Below are 18,233 nucleotides of genomic sequence, written 5' to 3'. Positions count from 1 at the left end.
AGAGGATTTGATTTTAGGGTTCCATGGCATATCCATGGATGGCGACTCTGAGTTTATTTCAGGTATGTCTCGGTTTCGAACCTCGGTTCCGGATCGAGACATATCTCTTTATTTTATATCGCTACTCGTGCTATGCTATGAGGGTGGCATCCGTTTTGAGAGTTCCTTGGTAGAGCTCTCCTTCACACGTGGATGATCCAGAGGATGGTGTTAGGGACCCGTTCCCTCGCATGCCTATCTCGGATCGGGGTCCACAGGACCCAATTACTATTTCAATAAGTAAGGAAAAATGAACTTCAAACCACACAAGGCAACACATTTTTTTTTCACAACATCTAAAATCCAGTAACAGGGACCGAAAGCAAGAAACATATTACATAAATAAACAACAACTCTAATCATTAAAGGCATAACTACCTGATAGATTTAATCATGTTCATTATGAGTCAATTGTGCTATCTTGATCAGAAGAATATGATATCTGAACATCATCAATTAGATAAATTAAGAAACACCAAACAGACTATGCATTCCAGGAATCAATAGCTTTAAATGTAAGGTTGAATCTTTGATGAGATCGAAACCCAAAATCATTCACACTTGAGAGCTAAAATCTCAGCTATTTTGCTATGCAAATGTCTAAACAACCAAAACTTGCATATACCATAAAAAAAATCATCAGACTACATACCTAGGAAAACTTACCAAGAGTTAACATAGAAACTACTGTAAATCACAATCGTATATTATCAAACTGATCTCAATCGATGAAACTTTGTAAAAACGCATCTACAACATCACCATAAGCATATCATAAGATAGAAACTTCTAAAAAAAACGTGTAAAATTACCTCAGCAAATGAATAAACGTTCAAATTCAGATCTGACCTTTGATTTCCAGTCACATGAACAGATATCACAAGCGATGCTCTAATCTGAACTCGAAACCCTTGGATCTTGTCAATTTTCAGCAAAACTTCTTGGATCTTTATTGTAACTTACTAGATCTGAACTATAGATCATCAGATTTAAAGCATGATGATACGGATCTCAAATTTTAAGCTGAACCTTGCTGGTGATAGCATTTGCTCGGATTCCGATCAAGATCTAGCTGGATAAGATGGAGGAGAGACTAGGATTAGGAAATCAAGATTTACAGGGGCAGATTTATAGAAAAATGATGGATCTCGGAGAAAATTAAAGGTTAGCCGAAGTAGATGAGCGGATTACTGCAAAACCGTCGGAATCAATGGAGATTTGAGATGGATCTAAGGAGAAGGGAGTAGATCTAGGGTTTATGGATCAAAATTGGGTGGTGTTTGTGATATAGATAGAGATAAAGAAGATGAAGAAATTGTGTTGTGGAGTGAACAACTGGAGATCCGGCAAGTTGGCCAGAGAAGAAGATCTAGAAATCCTCTCTCTCTCTCTCTCTCTCTCTCTCTCTCTCTCTCTGCGAAAAAATGAAAATCCCTCTTATTTTTCGTTTTTATAAGAAAATAAGAAAATTGATAACGGCACTACTGCTTGATGAAGAGGGCAGTTCGCGCTAAAATTTGATGAGCGCGCGACACTATCATGTCCTATCTGCCCCCAACTCGGACCTCGTCAGGATAATTCACCCCTCTTTTTGAACTTGCACTGCGACACTAGTCCCGGTTCGTTCACTGGGTGAATGAGCTCGGATCTCGACGAAATTTTGCAGGGACCCTGGTGGAATCCCAACCTAGCTTATGATGAAATTTGGAGTCCTAATTCATTGATTTGGTAGGGTTTTGCACTAACAATGCGAACTTGGGTCCGGTCAAAATAGGGTGTCTACAATTTCATGACTTGAGGAATTTTGATTTTTCATGATTTGAAGATTTTTATCCTATCTAGAAAATATTCCTTGTAAATCAAATAAAAAATTGGAGTCTTTTGACATGGATATTCCTTGTAAAGGCTGAAAACAAGAAAAGTAAAAACTCTAATCCAAATATAACTTATTTTTTCCCTACTTTTTAGCAACTTCTTAACTTCTATGAGATCATGCAATCTCTAGTCTTTACACTTCCCACCCTCCTTGGCCTTCTCTCACCACTTGATAAACTGCATTCCATGGAAAGAAAATTCATGGTTGCCGAACATGTCCTAAAAGACTATAGAATGAAAACTATCTAAAGGGTCACTTTCGCAAAGCCATTTGTAGGGTCACTTTTGCAGGAGAGAACAGCCAGACAGGGTCACATTTTAGTAGGTTTTGCCTGATTCATTTAATTCATATGAGGTGACTATCTCTCCCTCAAAAGTGGACCACCGGGCATAGCAAAAACGCGATATTTGATCAATAAATCCAAGTGTTTTATCTATAAAGACAGAGTATAAGTGTCCATCTAAGAATACATTTTCAAGCCCGGAATTGTTGCTAATTAATCCTGAATTGTTTCTATACTCTCAGAGACTCATAACAAGACTAAAGTCTTCAGAGAATTCAAGTCTCTTTTTTTTTCTAATGTAATTTTTGGCAAGTAGATTGACTTTTCGATTTTTTAGGTTAAAATTATGTTTACAGAATAATAGAAATTTCTATTGTCCCTTGCAAAATTTTCAACGGGGCGTATATATTAAATAAAGTCTGCTGACTTTAACCCGGAAGGGTGTGGCTCTCTGGCGTAAAGTCATGGGTTTGCTCCCGAGCGACGAGCGTTCGAATCCCCCCTTCTTACCCGATGCGCGTGGTTTCCGGTGATTGCGCGCATTTGTAGGGAACCCTTCGTTACCCAAAAAAAAAAAAGGTCTGCTGACTTTAGCGCTGGTGATATTTGAAACTGAGGTGCGTCTTTTGTCTTTGCCCTAGTTGGTCTTCTAATAGTCCAATGAGGATAAGAGATGCTCTGCGAGTAAGAACTGAAATAAAATGACAATAGTCATGAATGCAAAACATCTCGTCTTCTAATAGTCCAATGAGGATAAGAGATGATCTGACAAGTGCACCCTACCGGGCGGCCGGCCATTTGCTAAAAATAAATAAAAGGTGTGATGTTTACAAGCAAAAACAAATATGCTGTGTCACACTACTGTCACGCCGTATTGTGATAGCTCGCCCCAACGACCTTCACATTCCTTGTTCTTTGTTTTTTTACTGTTATGTCGTTGTCGAAGAGAAATTAGTCATGAATGCAAAACATCAGGGCTTCTTGCCTAGGCTATATGTCTCTCCCTGACTCATTCTAAGCGGATGACTCTGGATCCTCTGTTTCTGTTAGATTGTCTTTACTATCTGAGGAGTGAAAAAAATTGGCTTCGTTGTAGGCTTGATCTTGGGTCATCATTCTCTGAATCAGATGATTTCGTATCATCAGCAGATTTTTTCAATAGGGGCGAGATGCAATACTTACCCTCATACACTTTACTGATTACTTAGGTCAAGAGATTACTCCAGTAATAGAGATAACTCCAGTAATTTATAAGAGTTCAAGTTCTTCCAAAGCAATAGGAGTGCACGGATCCACATCGGATCAGATCCACCTATGTCTTAGCCACAATCCGTTCAAATCCATTATTGTTTAGATCAGAATCGGAGTGTTCTTTGGATCCTACTTCCGGTGTCTCCGTCATGATCCATTTAATATCGTTCAGTCCATTAGAGTGTCCTGGTAGGTCCTGCTTACATGGTACGCGATTAAAAGTATCAATGTATGGTTAGAGAAGGAAGAGAAGAGGGTGGTTCAAGACTTGAGAGAGTTGAGTGACAAAATACTGAAAATAGGAATTGTAAAAGATATATATGGCATATTTTTACTAAAAATACCCTGAAATATTATTTTAAGTAATAAAAAAATAGAGGCTATATATTTTTGTAAAATAGTATAATAAAATTGGATTTGGGACTGTCCTACAGGTATTTGTTAGTTGTCAATTGGAAATAATTTCAGATCCTATGACAGGGATCTGAATTGTGTCCATGGATCCTAGTAATATGCCTAGATCCTATCTGTTTAGGTTTGGATTAGGATGGTCCATCGGACCATCTAGGTCCATTGACAGCCGTACCAAGTAGTAGCCAGGCAAAGAAAGATAATGAACATTTCATGCGAGCATAAGATCACTTCGGGTTCTTTAAAACACCTCAAATGCTATTACAACTATTGGTCAATTTTGAATGGATCAATAATGCCGTACGTTTGTGATCATAAGAGCAAGGTAATGGAAGTTGAGAGATCCACAGCCAAAGGGCCCGTGTAGAGATCCACCAAAATAAAAAGACATACACACAGGTAGGGTGTTCCCAAAAAAATCATCTCCATAGGATCATCCTAACCCTTCAATCTGTGGATATTAGAAATGGACAGTGGAGGTTAAAACCACAGTGAACCCCCGTTGTTTGGATGATCCAAAGCATTCATTTGATGGGCCCTGACATAGATAGGGTGTACCCAAAAAATCAGCTCCATAGGATCATCCTAACCCTTCGATTTGTGAACACACCTTATCTAAGGGTTAGGATGATCCTAGGGAGCTTTTTTTTTAGGCACACCCTATCTATGTCAGGGCCCATCATATGAATGCTTTGGATCATCCAAACAACGAGGGCCCACTGTGTTTTTGGTCGGCGGACTATAGAAGGTTCTCTAGTCAATTTTTAACTTACAATAGACTTATTGTTCTTTCCTCCTTTCCCTTAATATCTCTACACTTCTTCTCCCTTTAAGCTTCTCCCTAACCTTTCTCTTAAAGCTCTTTTTAGGTTTACAATCTCTAGAGCAATGACTCCATACTCAAGACACTCATAAAATAGCAAATAAATTAACCACTTTGTTGTAGTCCCCATTAGTCTTCTAGGAACCCCAATAAAGATCATAGGAAATCTACATTGAATCTTTGATATTCTAGCCTAGACAAAAGACACTAAGAACTATAGAAAACACAAAAGACACTTAGATTTTCCACACATAATAACTACCCTAAAAGACCACATTGATTCACAATTTGCAACCAACATCCAAGTTAATCCCTTCATGCAAGCATACAATCATTTCTAAGATGCACTTAAGCATTAGTTCATTTGACTTGCAGGAACAATTTGGTCAACCAAAAATCAAATAGCCTCAAATTGTAATATTATGCAGCTTTATTATACGTTCATAATATATTGATCGGTTGAGGCAGACCGAAACCTGTTACATATGTATATGCCCAACGTGAATACATCCCTCTGGTATAAGGTCACTAAATGGTAAACTTTATTCCAAATCATACTAGAAAACAAGACACAGACGACACAAAGCCAACCTTAGAGCACCAGCAGTTATACATGGAATAACCCAATTCAGATTAATTTGTTAGGCATAGAGCTCTGGGTTGGATAATCTTGGTGAAGGAATGGCAACCAGAGGCACGGCTTGCTTCGTAACAATCCCAAATTTCTCTGCAAATTCGTAGTTAGTCCCCTCTGGCCACCTCCACTCGAAGGAATGAACGAGAGAAGCTACTACAAAAGGAAGCATCCTCTCAGCCAAGGGGAGTCCTACACATATCCTTCTCCCGGACCCAAACGGTACATAACGATAATCAGTTCCCCTGATTTCACATTTGCTGTATTCTTCAGTTAAAAACCTCTCTGGTTTGAACTCTAAGGGGTTGCTCCAAACCTTAGGGTCTCTTTGTATTGCCCACGCGTTAACCATGACTTGGCACCCTTTGGGGACTGTAAATCCACCCACAACACATGTTTCACTTGGACTACGAGAGACTAAGAGAGGGAGTGCAGGGTGTAAACGGTGAGTTTCCTTCAAGACTGCATCCAAATAACGGAGTTTGGGCAAATCAGGCTCTTCTACTACGTTATTCATTCCAACTACTTGTTCTAATTCCTCTTGGACTTTTTTCATCTCTTGAGGATGCCTCAGCAACTCGCCCATGGCCCACGCCACCATTGTTGATGTTGTATCAGTTCCGGCCACCATCATGTCCTGTTAAAAGAGTCAGTGAGACAATATACTTCCATTAAATTCAAGATGTCATTGTTTAAATTAAAATATTTAATATTGCCTTTGGTTTATGAACATGGAACATCATTCAGAGGAGTTATGAAATTCTCTAAATAATTGAAAAATTCATGAAAGGTTTCAGAATTTGTTATTCTCTGATTTAAACCTGATTTGAAAAATTGTGAATAATTCAAATATTCTCGAGAATTATTAGAAAAGCCATTGTAGACAAAGCTAAACTCAGACCTTAATCAAATAAACGCATGCTTAACTATCTTTCTTTGCTTTTTGTAGTGTCTTATTTAGAAAAATAAGTATATATTTAAGAGCTCATACCTGAGATTTTATATGCTGTGTGCACGTGAGGTCTAATATTTTTCATAAGGACAGTGGATTCCACTTCATAGGATAATCCAAACCATTCATTTGATGGGTTTCAACGTAAATAGGTTGTACCCCGTAAATCATCTCCATAGGTATGATCTAAACCATCCGATATATAGAGGTATCTATAATGTGCAGTCCTCTACAGATCGAAGGATTCAGATAATCCTATGGAGATGATTTATGGGGTAGAGCCTATGTGTATTGCGGCCCATCAAATGAACGGTTGGTATCATCTTATGAATTGGGCTCTACTGTACATTCTGGAAATACTGGACGATGCACGTAGACATCATATATGATCCATCAAAAGTGAGTTAAATTGTGTTTTAAGGAACGTAAAATTGACTTTTTTGGATTTTCCAAAGTCTTCTGAGTTTCCTCGGTCTTGGTTTCACATACACGACGTGACCTTGTGAGACATTTTGAGACCCAAAACTTATCCAAATGGTCATCAAAGAAACTTTCTAACTGTTCAGTCGTCTGTCCTGTCCATCAAAACTGGTAATTTATACAGATAATGACTCACGTACCTTTGATGGGCGCGCGTAGAAATTATCCAATCGGATGCCTACGTACAATGATTTGATCAATTTTTTTTTTTTTTTTTTGAAACGAGTCGGAACGTTCATTCACTTAATATGGTTATATCTAAAACCATACTAAATACCTTATAAATTTTAAAATTTAATTTTGCTCCCGCATGGCGAGCTTGAGTGATATGCCTATTCGGCATATGTCTTAGAACTGATTATTCTAAAAGAAGAGAGAGAATGATTAATTACCAGTAACAAAGCCTTGAGGTCCGTTACAGTGAAAGGCGTTTTCCGGTCACCGTCCTCCGTCAACTCCAAAAGCAATTTCAGGAAATCCTTGCTTTCTTCTTTATTCCCTTTCTTCTCCCCTTCCTTGCTATCCATCTCCCTCCTTTGGCCAATGATGGTATCGAAGACCTTGTCCATCCACTCGGCCAACTTATTCATTTCCCTCACCACCCTTTGTATATCGAACCGCGCCAAAACAGGAAAAAGATCCGAGATATTAGGTTTCGCACAAAGAGCCATGGCATCCTGAGTCCACTCCCGAAACTCGGCGGCTATCGTACGCCTCCCCTCCCCGTCGAGGGTCCCACCCCACACCGTGCTCGTTAGCACATTGAGCACCGTTAGAAACGTTAACTCAGATAGGTCAACCGGGCCGTTGATCGAGGAATGTACATCCCTCACCATCTGACGAACTTCCTGCCGGCGGAGGTGGTAAACGGAGTCTAGGCTTTTGTTGCTCATCAAGTCACGGCTACACACCCTACGTAGAAGGCGCAAGTGGGGCCCGTTAGGGGCCCACCCAATGTCTTTCCCGTTATAATTCATGGCCAAGGCTGCAACTGGCACGTCACGGTTGGCAAAAGTTGGGTCCTGCTCTCTCATTACCTGTTGAAGTATAAATGATTAAATAACACCGTATAGCTTAATCTTTTAGTGTAACTGGTTGTTTTACATGGTATCAGAGCCATTGCCTCATGGCATGTCCTTCCTAGGTTCAAAACCCAACAACTCATTAATATTAAAAATCCATGTTCAACCCAAAGAAAAAGAGGGGTCACACGTGAGGGGAGTGTTAAGTATCAATGATTAAATAACACCATCTCTAACAGCTTAATTAAGCTTTTGGAGTAATTGGTTGTTTCACATTACCTCTTTGGCTAAGGCCGGGGAGCTCACGACGATGCAGAGCTTGCTACCGAGTCTGAGCTTCATGATCGGGCCATAGGTTTGGGAGAGTTTTCCAAAGCAGTGGTGGAGATCGCTTGTGAGAAATGGAAGGTATCCAAGTAATGGCAAGCCACGTGGGCCCGGGGGTAATGGAAACTTGCCCTTGCTGGATTTTTTGGCCAACCATGTGTACCATGCAATGGCGAATAGTGCAAGGGAAAACAAGAGTATTGTTTCGGCTTTCTGATTGGCTACTTGGGATAGCCATGAAGAGATAGTGGATTTAAGCTTGGTCTCTAGCTCTGATAAAGATGCCATGATTCTTAAAAGTATGGACTGTAAGATGATTTCGAGATGTATATATAGAGTTTTAATTCATTGAGACAAGTGGGGTGAGGAGGGAACCTTCAAAGAAAGGGGCAGAGAAAATAGAATTTGTTTTTCCTTTTATTTTAAAAATACAATTAAAAATAGGTAGCGTGGGAGAAAGGGAGGCGATGGTGTGAATTAGGAGAGCCTAGTGGATTTGAGCTTGGTCTCTAGCTCTGATGAAGGTGCCATGCTTCTTAGAAGTGCCGAGTGTAAGATGATTTTGAGATGTATATATAGAATTTTAATTGAGACAAGTGGCGTGAAGTGGGAACCTTCAAAAAAGGCGGCAGGGAAAGGAGACATTTTTTCCCAGAGGGAATACTTAATAAAAAGAAGTATACAATTTAGACCCGGTGTTTGAAGATTGTTCTAAACTATCTGTAGAATATTTTAATTATATAGTTTTGGCATTAAGTGTAGTTTAGCTATGCCATGTTTGTCTGCCATGAAATTTTTTTTCGCATTGGAATTATGTTTATCAAGTGGTGAGAGATATTGCTAGGTAGGGTGCGAGAGGGGGGACCAGAGAGGGCGTGAGTGAGGAGAGGGTGAGAAAAGGATGAAAACAAGGAAAAGAAAAACTCTAATAAAAAATACAATTTATTTTTTCCATACTTTTTGTCATATCTTATCCTCTTTGGAGTCATGCAATCGAGTCCTTTCATCTCCCACATTCCCTAGACCTATCTCACCACTTTACAAACTAAGGGTAAATTGCCAATGGGGGGACAAAAAAAAGCTGGAATTGCCAAAGGGGGACAAAAATTTGAAAAATTGTTAAAGAGGGTTGATAACCCCCTTTTGAGAGTTTGATGACCCCATTTAGAGGGTTGATAACCCACTTCTAGAGACTTGATAACCCCCATTTCGTCCCTCTCTAACATTTTTTCAAAATTGTGTCCCCGTTGGCAATTCTAGTTTTTTTGTGTCCCCCATCGGCAATTTCCTCATAAACTAATATTCCATGGAAAGAAAATTCATGGTTGCCAAGTATGGCCTAAAAGAATATCAAAAGAAAACTATATAGAAGGGATTTGCTAGTCAATTTTGCCGAAAGCCATTTCGCGGCTAACTTTTGCAGGAGAGAACAGCCGCAATGGGTCATTCTTAGTAGTTTTTTTTAATAGCAAATAATTATATGAAAAGAGACTCGGGATTTATATATGAAAATAGACTCGGGATGACCCTGGCGATCGAGATGATCAAAAGAATACAAAGGAAAATCATATTCGTTTGACAGGGCCTACACAACCCGAAAACTTGAGGTGGTCGTTCTCTCCTGCAAATGTGCGCATCAAAATCTCTTTCCGCAAAATTGCCTAGCAAATATAGATTTATCATATTTGCACATCACGGCAACGAACAAGCCGCCTAACAAGAACGCAGTGTTTGATCAATAAATCCAACTAGTTGATCAATAAAGACCGTGTAATGTCCATCTAAAAATACATTTTTAATGTCAGTTGATGGATAGGCCAAACTGTGACTATTGATGATTGTTGATATGCTCCCGGGCTTAATAACTTAATAACAAGATCAAAGTTTTCAGAGAACCACTACCTTTTTTAATGTATTTTTTCTCAACTAACTTTGAATTTGCAATTTTTAAGATTAAACTTTTCTTCACAGAGGAAAAAAAGTTTCTGTTCACCCTTGCGACATTTCTAAGGTTATATAAATATTGATTGCGTTCTATATTATATGGGATTTCCTATAAGAGTTAAATAAGGGCTCGTTTTCTAAGGTTATATAAATATTGATAGCGTTCTATATTATCTGGGATTTCCTATACGAGTTAAATAAGGGCTCGTTTTGATATCTCATATTTTGAATTTGGATTTGAAATTGTGTTTTGAATACAAAATGAATAGATCTGCCAGCTCATGGAGAGAGAGAGAGAGAGAGAGAAGAAGAAGAAGAAGAAGGGGATAATTCCTAGTGGAGGGGAGAGGTTGAGAAGCCAAGAGGGTGAAGGAAACTGCTAGATCTGTGGATTTCCAATTTCTTATTTCCAAAACTTATATTTGTAAATTTGCTTTCTTTCACTGTCAGTAGCTAGTTTGGAAATTGAAGGATTTGATCCGGATCCAAATCACAGTGCAAAAAGGGCTACAAACATGAGAAATCCAAATCAAATTCTTCTGGGCATCCAAATGGGCCCATTAATTCTGTTTATTTCACGGGTCCTGATTATTGGAACTGGGGTGCGTCTTTTGACTTTGCACAACGTGCTGCTCACTCTGGTCTTCTAATAGTCCAAAACAGATTAGATATGCTGTAACGATCGCACCAAATGAAGAGCCAAAAATAGAATGGTTGACGATAGCAAGCAAGAAAATATGACTGATTAGGATGCGCGTCTCACGTAGTACAGTGACTATATCGGCCCAACGCCCTTCCCAGTACGTTCTCAGTTCTCAAATTCCTTTTTTCTTTTCTTTTCGTTTTTCCACTTCGTCGGAGAGCAATTAGATCACATCAAAATGTGATTAAGAACTGAATTAAAATGACAGTTTGTCAACAATGATACACATTAGGATCATCACAGCCCGAAGACGCCTTGACTGTTTCTAATGGCAGTGCTTAAACATTAGGGGGTTCGGCCTGTAGCTCAGTGGTTGAGGCTTTGGTTCTCAACCTTGAGGCCGGAGGATCGATCTCAGCTTATGCATCAAGAAAACAAGAGGATTTCTAGACAGGCGCCCTTGCGAAAACCGGGTAAAAGGGCCCTGTCAGTCTAGCATTTCTCCCCATAAATTGCTTAAACATTTAAGGCCTATTAGATTCCCTTTAATATTTAAAAAAACAAAGAAATTTGTTAAAAATATGATACCCCGGGGTCACATAACCTGAATACCTTTCCACTGGGGTTTTATTCGCCCGGGGTGAGGGGTGTTACTTACCATCTATCCCGAATGAGTGCTGCTATGGAGACAGCGAGTGGAACCGAGAGTTCAACCTAAGAAATCCCCACATGCCACATGGCATGGGAGGGGTAGCTTTGCCATTTTTAAGGAGAAAAACCCCAAAAATCAAGGGAAAGATTGCTAATGTGTTGAGAGGCTATTTTGTTCACTTCTACTTTTGGTCCCCAAATCGGTTTCCATATCATTATTCATTCTAAATAGATTATTTATTAGAATGGAAAAGGGATCCAGAATATCTGTTTTATTTCTAAAATGACAGGCACCTGACTCCGAATTTTGAATTCACGTCAGAATTGCGTGCGGGAAGAAATAGGAAAATACCCTTCAATGCTGTTTTACATTTTTTCTTCATCATTTTTCACATTTTGGATGATTCTCCGGCCCCATTCTTGCCTTCCCGACGAAGACACCGTTGCGTTTTATACGGCCCTCATCTTTGCTTTCTTGATGAAGACACCGAAGCATTTTCTCCAGCCCTTGTTTTCGCCTTCTTGATGAAGACACCAATGTTTTCTCCGGCCCTCGCTTTCACCTTCCTAATGAAGACACCACTACGTTTCAAGTGACCTCCGTCGAGAGAGCTCCGACGTCAACCGTTGACCTCTTGAATAGTAAGTCATGTCACACCATTCTTTTACACCGGTCTTTCAAGAAATGAATTGAATCGACATTGAAAAAGAGCTTTAATACAAAAAATCTGGTTCAAGAAATCGATGCAGTGTAAAAATGGTGAAATTTGGGGTTCGCAGGGTAAAATGTGGGTTCCTGTCAAGAAAATGAACTTGACTTTTTGGAGACATGTCCCCAACTTTCACCGAATTGACCCTAACTTTCATCGAGTCAACCCCACATTTAACTGACTCTACCCCACATTTTGTCGAGTCGACACTAAATCTCACCAACACGTCCTGAACTTTCATTTCTTCTTCTTCCTCTTTTTTTTCTTTTTTTTTTCAAGTGTCTTTCATTTTTCTGACTTTGATTCTTCTTCTTCCTCTTCTTTTTCATTTTTTCGGCATCTTCCATTTTTTCCAGCGTATAAGGCATATTTTTACTAAAATACCCTGAAATATTGTTTAAAGTTATAGAAAATAGAGGCTATATATTTTTGTAAATATTATAATAAAATTGGATTTGGTACTGTCCTACGGGTATTTGTTAGTTGTCAATTGGAAATAATTTCAAATCCTATGATAGGGATGTGAGACGTGTCCATGGATCCTAGTAATGTGCCTAGATCCTGTCTGTTTAGGTTTGGATTAGGATGGACCATCTAGGTCCATTGAGTTCCATGGCCAAAGGGCCCGTGTAGAGCTCCAGCAAAATAAAAAGACTTCTATATAAATCAAAATAACTTACAATAGATTTGGTGTTCTTTCCTCTTTTCCCTTAATATCTCTACACTTCTCCCTTGAAGCTTCTCGCTAAGCTTTCTCTTAAAGCTCTTTTAAAGTTTACAATATCTACAGCAATGACTACATATTTATATACTCAAGAGTCAAGACACTCCGAAAATAACAAATAAATTATCCTCTTTGTTGTAGTCCCCATGAGTGAGGAATCCCAAGCAACATCATAGGAAATCTACATTGACTCTTTGATATTCTAGCCTAGACATTAAGGACTTTAGAAAACACAAAAGACACTTAGCTTTTCCACACATACTAAGTACCCTAAAACACCACATTGATATTGATTTACAATTTTCAACCACAACATCCAAGTTAATCCCTTCATGCAAGCATACAATCACTTCTAAGATGCACTTAAGCATTGATTCATTTAAGTTGCAGGAATAATTTGCTCAACCAAAAAGCAAATAGCCTCAAATTGTAATATTATGCAGCTTTATTCTATGTTCATAGTATATACGGTTGAGGCAGACCGAAACCTGTTACATACGTTTATGCCCAACGTGAATACATCCCTCTGATATAAGGTCACTAAATGGTAAACTTTATTCCAAAGCATACTAGAAAACAAGACACAGACGACACAAAGCGAACCTTAGAGGTCCAACAGGGACACACTCAACTTTATACATATAACAACCCAATTCAGAATTGTTAAGCATAGAGCTCTGGGTTGGATAATCTTGGTGAGGGAATGGCAACCAGAGGCACGGCTTGTTTAGTAACAATCCCAAATTTCTCTGCAAATTCGTAGTTAGTCCCCTCTGGCCACCTCCACTCGAACGAATGCACAAGTGAAGCTACTACAAAAGGAAGCATCCTCTCGGCCAAGGGGAGTCCTACACATATCCTTCTCCCGGACCCAAACGGTACATAACGATAATCAGTTCCCCTGATTTCACATTTGCTGTATTCTTCAGTTAAAAACCTCTCTGGTTTGAACTCTAAGGGGTTGCTCCAAACCTTAGGGTCTCTTTGTATTGCCCACGCATTCACCATGACTTGGCATCCTTTGGGGACTGTAAATCCACCCACAACACATGTTTCACTTGGGCTTCGAGAGACTAAGAGAGGGAGTGCAGGGTGTAAGCGGTGGGTTTCCTTCAAGACCGCATCCAAATAACGGAGTTTAGGCAAATCAGGCTCTTCCACTACGTTATTTATTCCAACTACTTGTTCTAATTCCTCTTGGACTTTTTTCATTTCGTGAGGATGCCTCAGCAGCTCGCCCATGGCCCACGCCACCATTGTTGATGTTGTATCGGTTCCAGCCACCATCATGTCCTGTTCATAGTGTCAATGAGTCAATAATTTCAATAAATTTAAGGTCTCATTGTTTAGAAGATATTTAATATGGCCTAATGTGGTTTAACACACAACATCTTTCAGGATAGTCATGAAATTCTCCAAATAATTGGATTTGTTATTCTCTGTTCTGAACTTTAAAACATTGCGAATAGATCAAATAATATATCTCGAGAATATTTGGAAAAGCCATAGTAGACAGAGCTAGATTCAAACCTTAAGTTAACACATGCTTAACTATCCTTCTATGATTTTTATGGTGTCTTATTTAGAAAAATAAGCTTATATTTAGGAGCTCATATAGAGATTTTATACCTTGCGTGCACTGAGAAGTCTAGTATAAAGTGCAGTGGGCCCCAATTCATATGACGATCCAAACCGTTCATTTAATGACCTACAACGTGAATAGGTTTTACCTCGATCTTAACTGTCCTATCATAGCGGTTTCTAAAATTTGCAGTCCTCTACAGATCGAAGGGTTAATGTCATCCCTAAGGACGTGATTTATGTTGTACAACCTATTTACGCTTGCAGCCATGAAATGAACGGTTGGAATCATCTTATGAAATGGGCTCCACTGTACTTTACGAAAAATTCTGTCATAAATTTAGGAGAAATAATACGAGGATGACTCTACTCGATCAATCAGGTGATTTTTTCGCCCCCAAGTAGGATTATGGGCCCACCCCTTGTAACTTGTATTGTGGGTGTCTCCTTTAACGCTTTTCGACGTCAAATCACGCTACAAAGTGGAGCGCATAATCCAAGGGGGTGAAAAAAAATCATCGCCAGATATTTTCACCCCTCAGCAGTAGGCATTCTCCCCCTTTTAACGTGATTTGACGTGAACAAGTGTTAAAGTTGCCCACTGTTCACATTATAAGGGGGCGAATGCGTACTGCAGAAGGGGTGAAAATATCGTCTCCCTTTTATCTTTTTTTCTTGACATGAGCGGGAATGTTCATTCACTTAATTTGGTTATTTAAAACAATATTCAATGAGAAGTTTAATTTCAGTATGATATACCCCCGGCTCTATTGGTAATTTTCTTGCACGAATATAACTACTTAGCACCTTGTAATTGTAGGTTATGTATCTTTATCATAAAATTACCTATTCCGCATGTGTCTTAGAACTGATTATTCTAAAATAAGAGAGAGATTAATTACCAGTAACAAAGCCTTGAGGTCCGTTACGGTAAAAGGCGTTTTCCGATCACCTTCGTCGGTCAACTCCAAAAGCAATTTCAGAAAATCCTTGCTCTCTTCTTTGTTCCCTTTCTTTTCCTTTTCCACGCTATCCATCTCCCTCCTTTGGCCAATGATGGTATCAAACACCTTGTCCATCCACTCCGCCAACTTATTCATTTCCCTCACCACCTTTTGTATATCGAATCGGGCCAAAACCGGAAAAAGATCCGAAACATTGGGTTTCGCACAAAGAGCCATCGCACTCTGGGTCCACTCCCGAAACTCGGCTGCTATAGTACGCCTCCCTTCCCCGTCTAGGGTCCCACCCCACACCGTGCTCGTCAGCACGTTTAGCACCGTTAGAAACGTTAACTCAGAGAGATCAATAGAGGCGTTGATCGAGGAATGGACGTCCCTAACCATCTGACGGACTTCATGGCGGCGAAGGTGGTAAACGGAATCTAAGCTTTTGTTGCTCATCAACTCACGGCTACATACCCTACGTAAAAGGCGCAAGTGGGGCCCATTAGGGGCCCACCCAATGTCTTTCCCGTTATAATTCATGGCCAGGGCTGCCACTGGCACATCACGGTTGGCGAAAGTTGGGTCCTGCTCTCTCATTACCTGTTCAAGTATAAATGATTAAATAATATCATCTCTATCATCATCTCTAATAGCTTAAGCTTTTGGAGAAATTGGTTGTTTCACATGGTATCAGAGTCATTGCCTTACGGCAGGTCTTTTCTGGTTTCAAAACCCAACAACTCTTTAACATTAAAAAATAAAATAAAAAGAGGAGCCATACGTGAGGGGGAGTGTTGAAGTATAAAAATATAAATGATTAAATAACACCATCTCTAACATCTTAATCTTCTGGATTAATTGGTTGTTTCAGATTACCTCTTTGGCTAAGGCCGGGGAGCTCACTACGATGCAGAGCTTGCTTCCGAGTCGGAGCTTCATGATCGGGCCGTAGGTTTGAGATAGTTTTCCAAAGCAGTGATGGAGATCATTTGTGAGAAAGGGAAGGTATCCAAGCAAGGGCAAGCCTCGTGGGCCCGGCGGTAATGGAAACTTGCCCTTGCTTGATTTCTTGACCATCCATGAGTACCATGTAATGGCGAATACTGCAAGGGAAAACAAGACTATTGTTTCGGATTTCTTATTAGCTGCCTCAAATAACCATGAAGAAGTAGTGGATCTAAGCATGGTAATTGCTAGATCTGATGAAGATGCCATGGTTAGAGGCAGGTAAGCTTCAGAGAAGTGTGTAGTGTAAGATGATCGATTTTGAGATGTATATATAGAGTTTTAATTGAGACAAGTGGCGTAAGGAAGGAACCTTCAGAGACGTCGGCAGAGAAAAGAGACAGATTTTTCTCCGAGGAAATATTACTCAACTTATACAGACCGATGTTTGAAGATTAACTATTCTAAACCATCTGTGGAATATTTTATTCGTAGAGTTTTGGCACTAAGTATGCTTAAGTCCATGTTTGGCCGCCACTATTTTTTTTCTATCGAATTCTGTTCATCAAGTGGAGAGAGAGAGAGAGAGAGAGAGAGAGAGAGAGAGAGAGAGAGAGAGAGAGAGAGAGAGAGAGAGAGAGGCTGAAAACAAGGAAAAGAAAAACTTGTAATCAAAGTACAATTTATTTTCTTCATACCAATTTATTTTCTTCATACTTTTTAGCAACGTCTTATCCTCTCCTCGGAAAATTGTAATCAAAGTATAATTTATTTTTTCCACATTTTTTAGGCACTTCTTGTCCCCTCCTCAGTCATGCAATCTCATCTTTTCATTTCCCACCCTCGCTACGTGATAAACTAATATTTGTTGGAAAGAAAATTCATGGTTGGCAAACATGACTCAAAGGGGTTTTCCTAGGCAATTATGAGGTAAGCCATTTCGGGGCTCAGTTTTTGCTGTAGAGAACAACCACACAGGTCGTTTTTTAGTAGATTTTGTCCTATTCATTTAAATCATCTGAGGTGGCTGTTCTCTCCTGCAAATGTGAGCCGCAAAATGACTTTCCACAAAATTGCCCGGCAAGTAGCAAATATAGATTTTGTATATTCTTGTTCCTGTCTGCAAGGAACAAGGCGCGCGCTTGGAGAGCATGTAGTGTCTGGTTAATAAAACTAAGTGGTTGGTCAATAAAGACAGGATGTACTATCCATCTAAAGATTCGTTTTTAACATCAAGTTGATGAATAGGCCAATCCATGATTTTTAGTGATTGTTAATATTCTCTCGGGCTTAATTACTTAAAAACACAACTAAAGTTTTCATAGAATTCCACTCTCTTTTTTAAAGTAATTTTTTTTTGCGACTAGCTTGACTCTTCAATTTTTTAAGTTTAATATTCTCCACGGAAGAATAGAAATTTCTTTTCTCCCGTGAGAGGGAGAAAAGAAATACGGGAGAAAAGAAATTTGTAAGCTTATACAAATATTGATAGCAATATGGTCAACTAAATTCTGCTGACTCCCACATCTCCTGATATTGAAACTGAGGGGGTACGTCTTTTGTCTTCACGCAACATGCTGCAAACTCTGGTTTATCTGAGTCCAAAACAGATTAGATACGCTCTAACAATCGCACCAAATTATACCATGTGCATTGAATTGAATGATTGTTGTTTACAAGCTCTCTCTCTCTCTCTCTCTCTCTCTCTCTCTCTCTCAATATATATATATATATATATATATATATATATACACACACACACTACAATATAGCCGGAGACAAAAGGAATTTCTTTTCTTTTTATCTGCGATTTACACATCAGCATTACTCTTTTACCATTAACCCCTTTTCTGATATCTAACATCTATCTCTAGAGAAATTATTTGAAGGTAAAATCGTAATCTACAAACGAAAAGTACCCACCCGGGTACCTATCTATGACAATTACGGAAAAAACTACCTAGAAGAGGTAAAGACATATGACAATGAT

At 39.2% G+C, this 18,233-nt stretch overlaps 2 protein-coding genes across 2 annotated transcripts; both read right to left on the bottom strand.

The window, feature by feature from the left end:
• Positions 1-5,085: 5,085 nt before the first annotated feature.
• On the bottom strand, positions 5,086-8,633 carry LOC143877365 (flavonoid 3'-monooxygenase CYP75B137-like). Its single transcript, XM_077379376.1, has 3 exons — positions 8,051-8,633; positions 7,142-7,786; positions 5,086-5,954 (listed from the first exon to the last, which is right to left on the bottom strand). The coding sequence occupies exons 1-3, from the start codon at positions 8,384-8,386 to the stop codon at positions 5,325-5,327; spliced, it is 1,611 nt and encodes a 536-aa protein (XP_077235491.1). The 5' UTR covers positions 8,387-8,633; the 3' UTR covers positions 5,086-5,324.
• A 4,581-nt stretch (positions 8,634-13,214) lies between these two features.
• LOC143876571 (geraniol 8-hydroxylase-like) lies at positions 13,215-16,526 on the bottom strand. The gene is made up of 3 exons (XM_077378280.1): positions 16,175-16,526; positions 15,254-15,898; positions 13,215-14,063 (listed from the first exon to the last, which is right to left on the bottom strand). The coding sequence occupies exons 1-3, from the start codon at positions 16,511-16,513 to the stop codon at positions 13,434-13,436; spliced, it is 1,614 nt and encodes a 537-aa protein (XP_077234395.1). The 5' UTR covers positions 16,514-16,526; the 3' UTR covers positions 13,215-13,433.
• Positions 16,527-18,233: the final 1,707 nt, after the last annotated feature.

Source organism: Tasmannia lanceolata, unplaced genomic scaffold (assembly GCF_043159265.1).
Source record: "Tasmannia lanceolata isolate RefF3 unplaced genomic scaffold, GAP_Taslan_0.1 ptg000005l, whole genome shotgun sequence".
NCBI classification, from domain to species: domain Eukaryota; kingdom Viridiplantae; phylum Streptophyta; class Magnoliopsida; order Canellales; family Winteraceae; genus Tasmannia; species Tasmannia lanceolata.
Note: the sequence above shows the minus strand (reverse complement) of the source record. Positions and strands in the feature narration are given on the sequence as shown.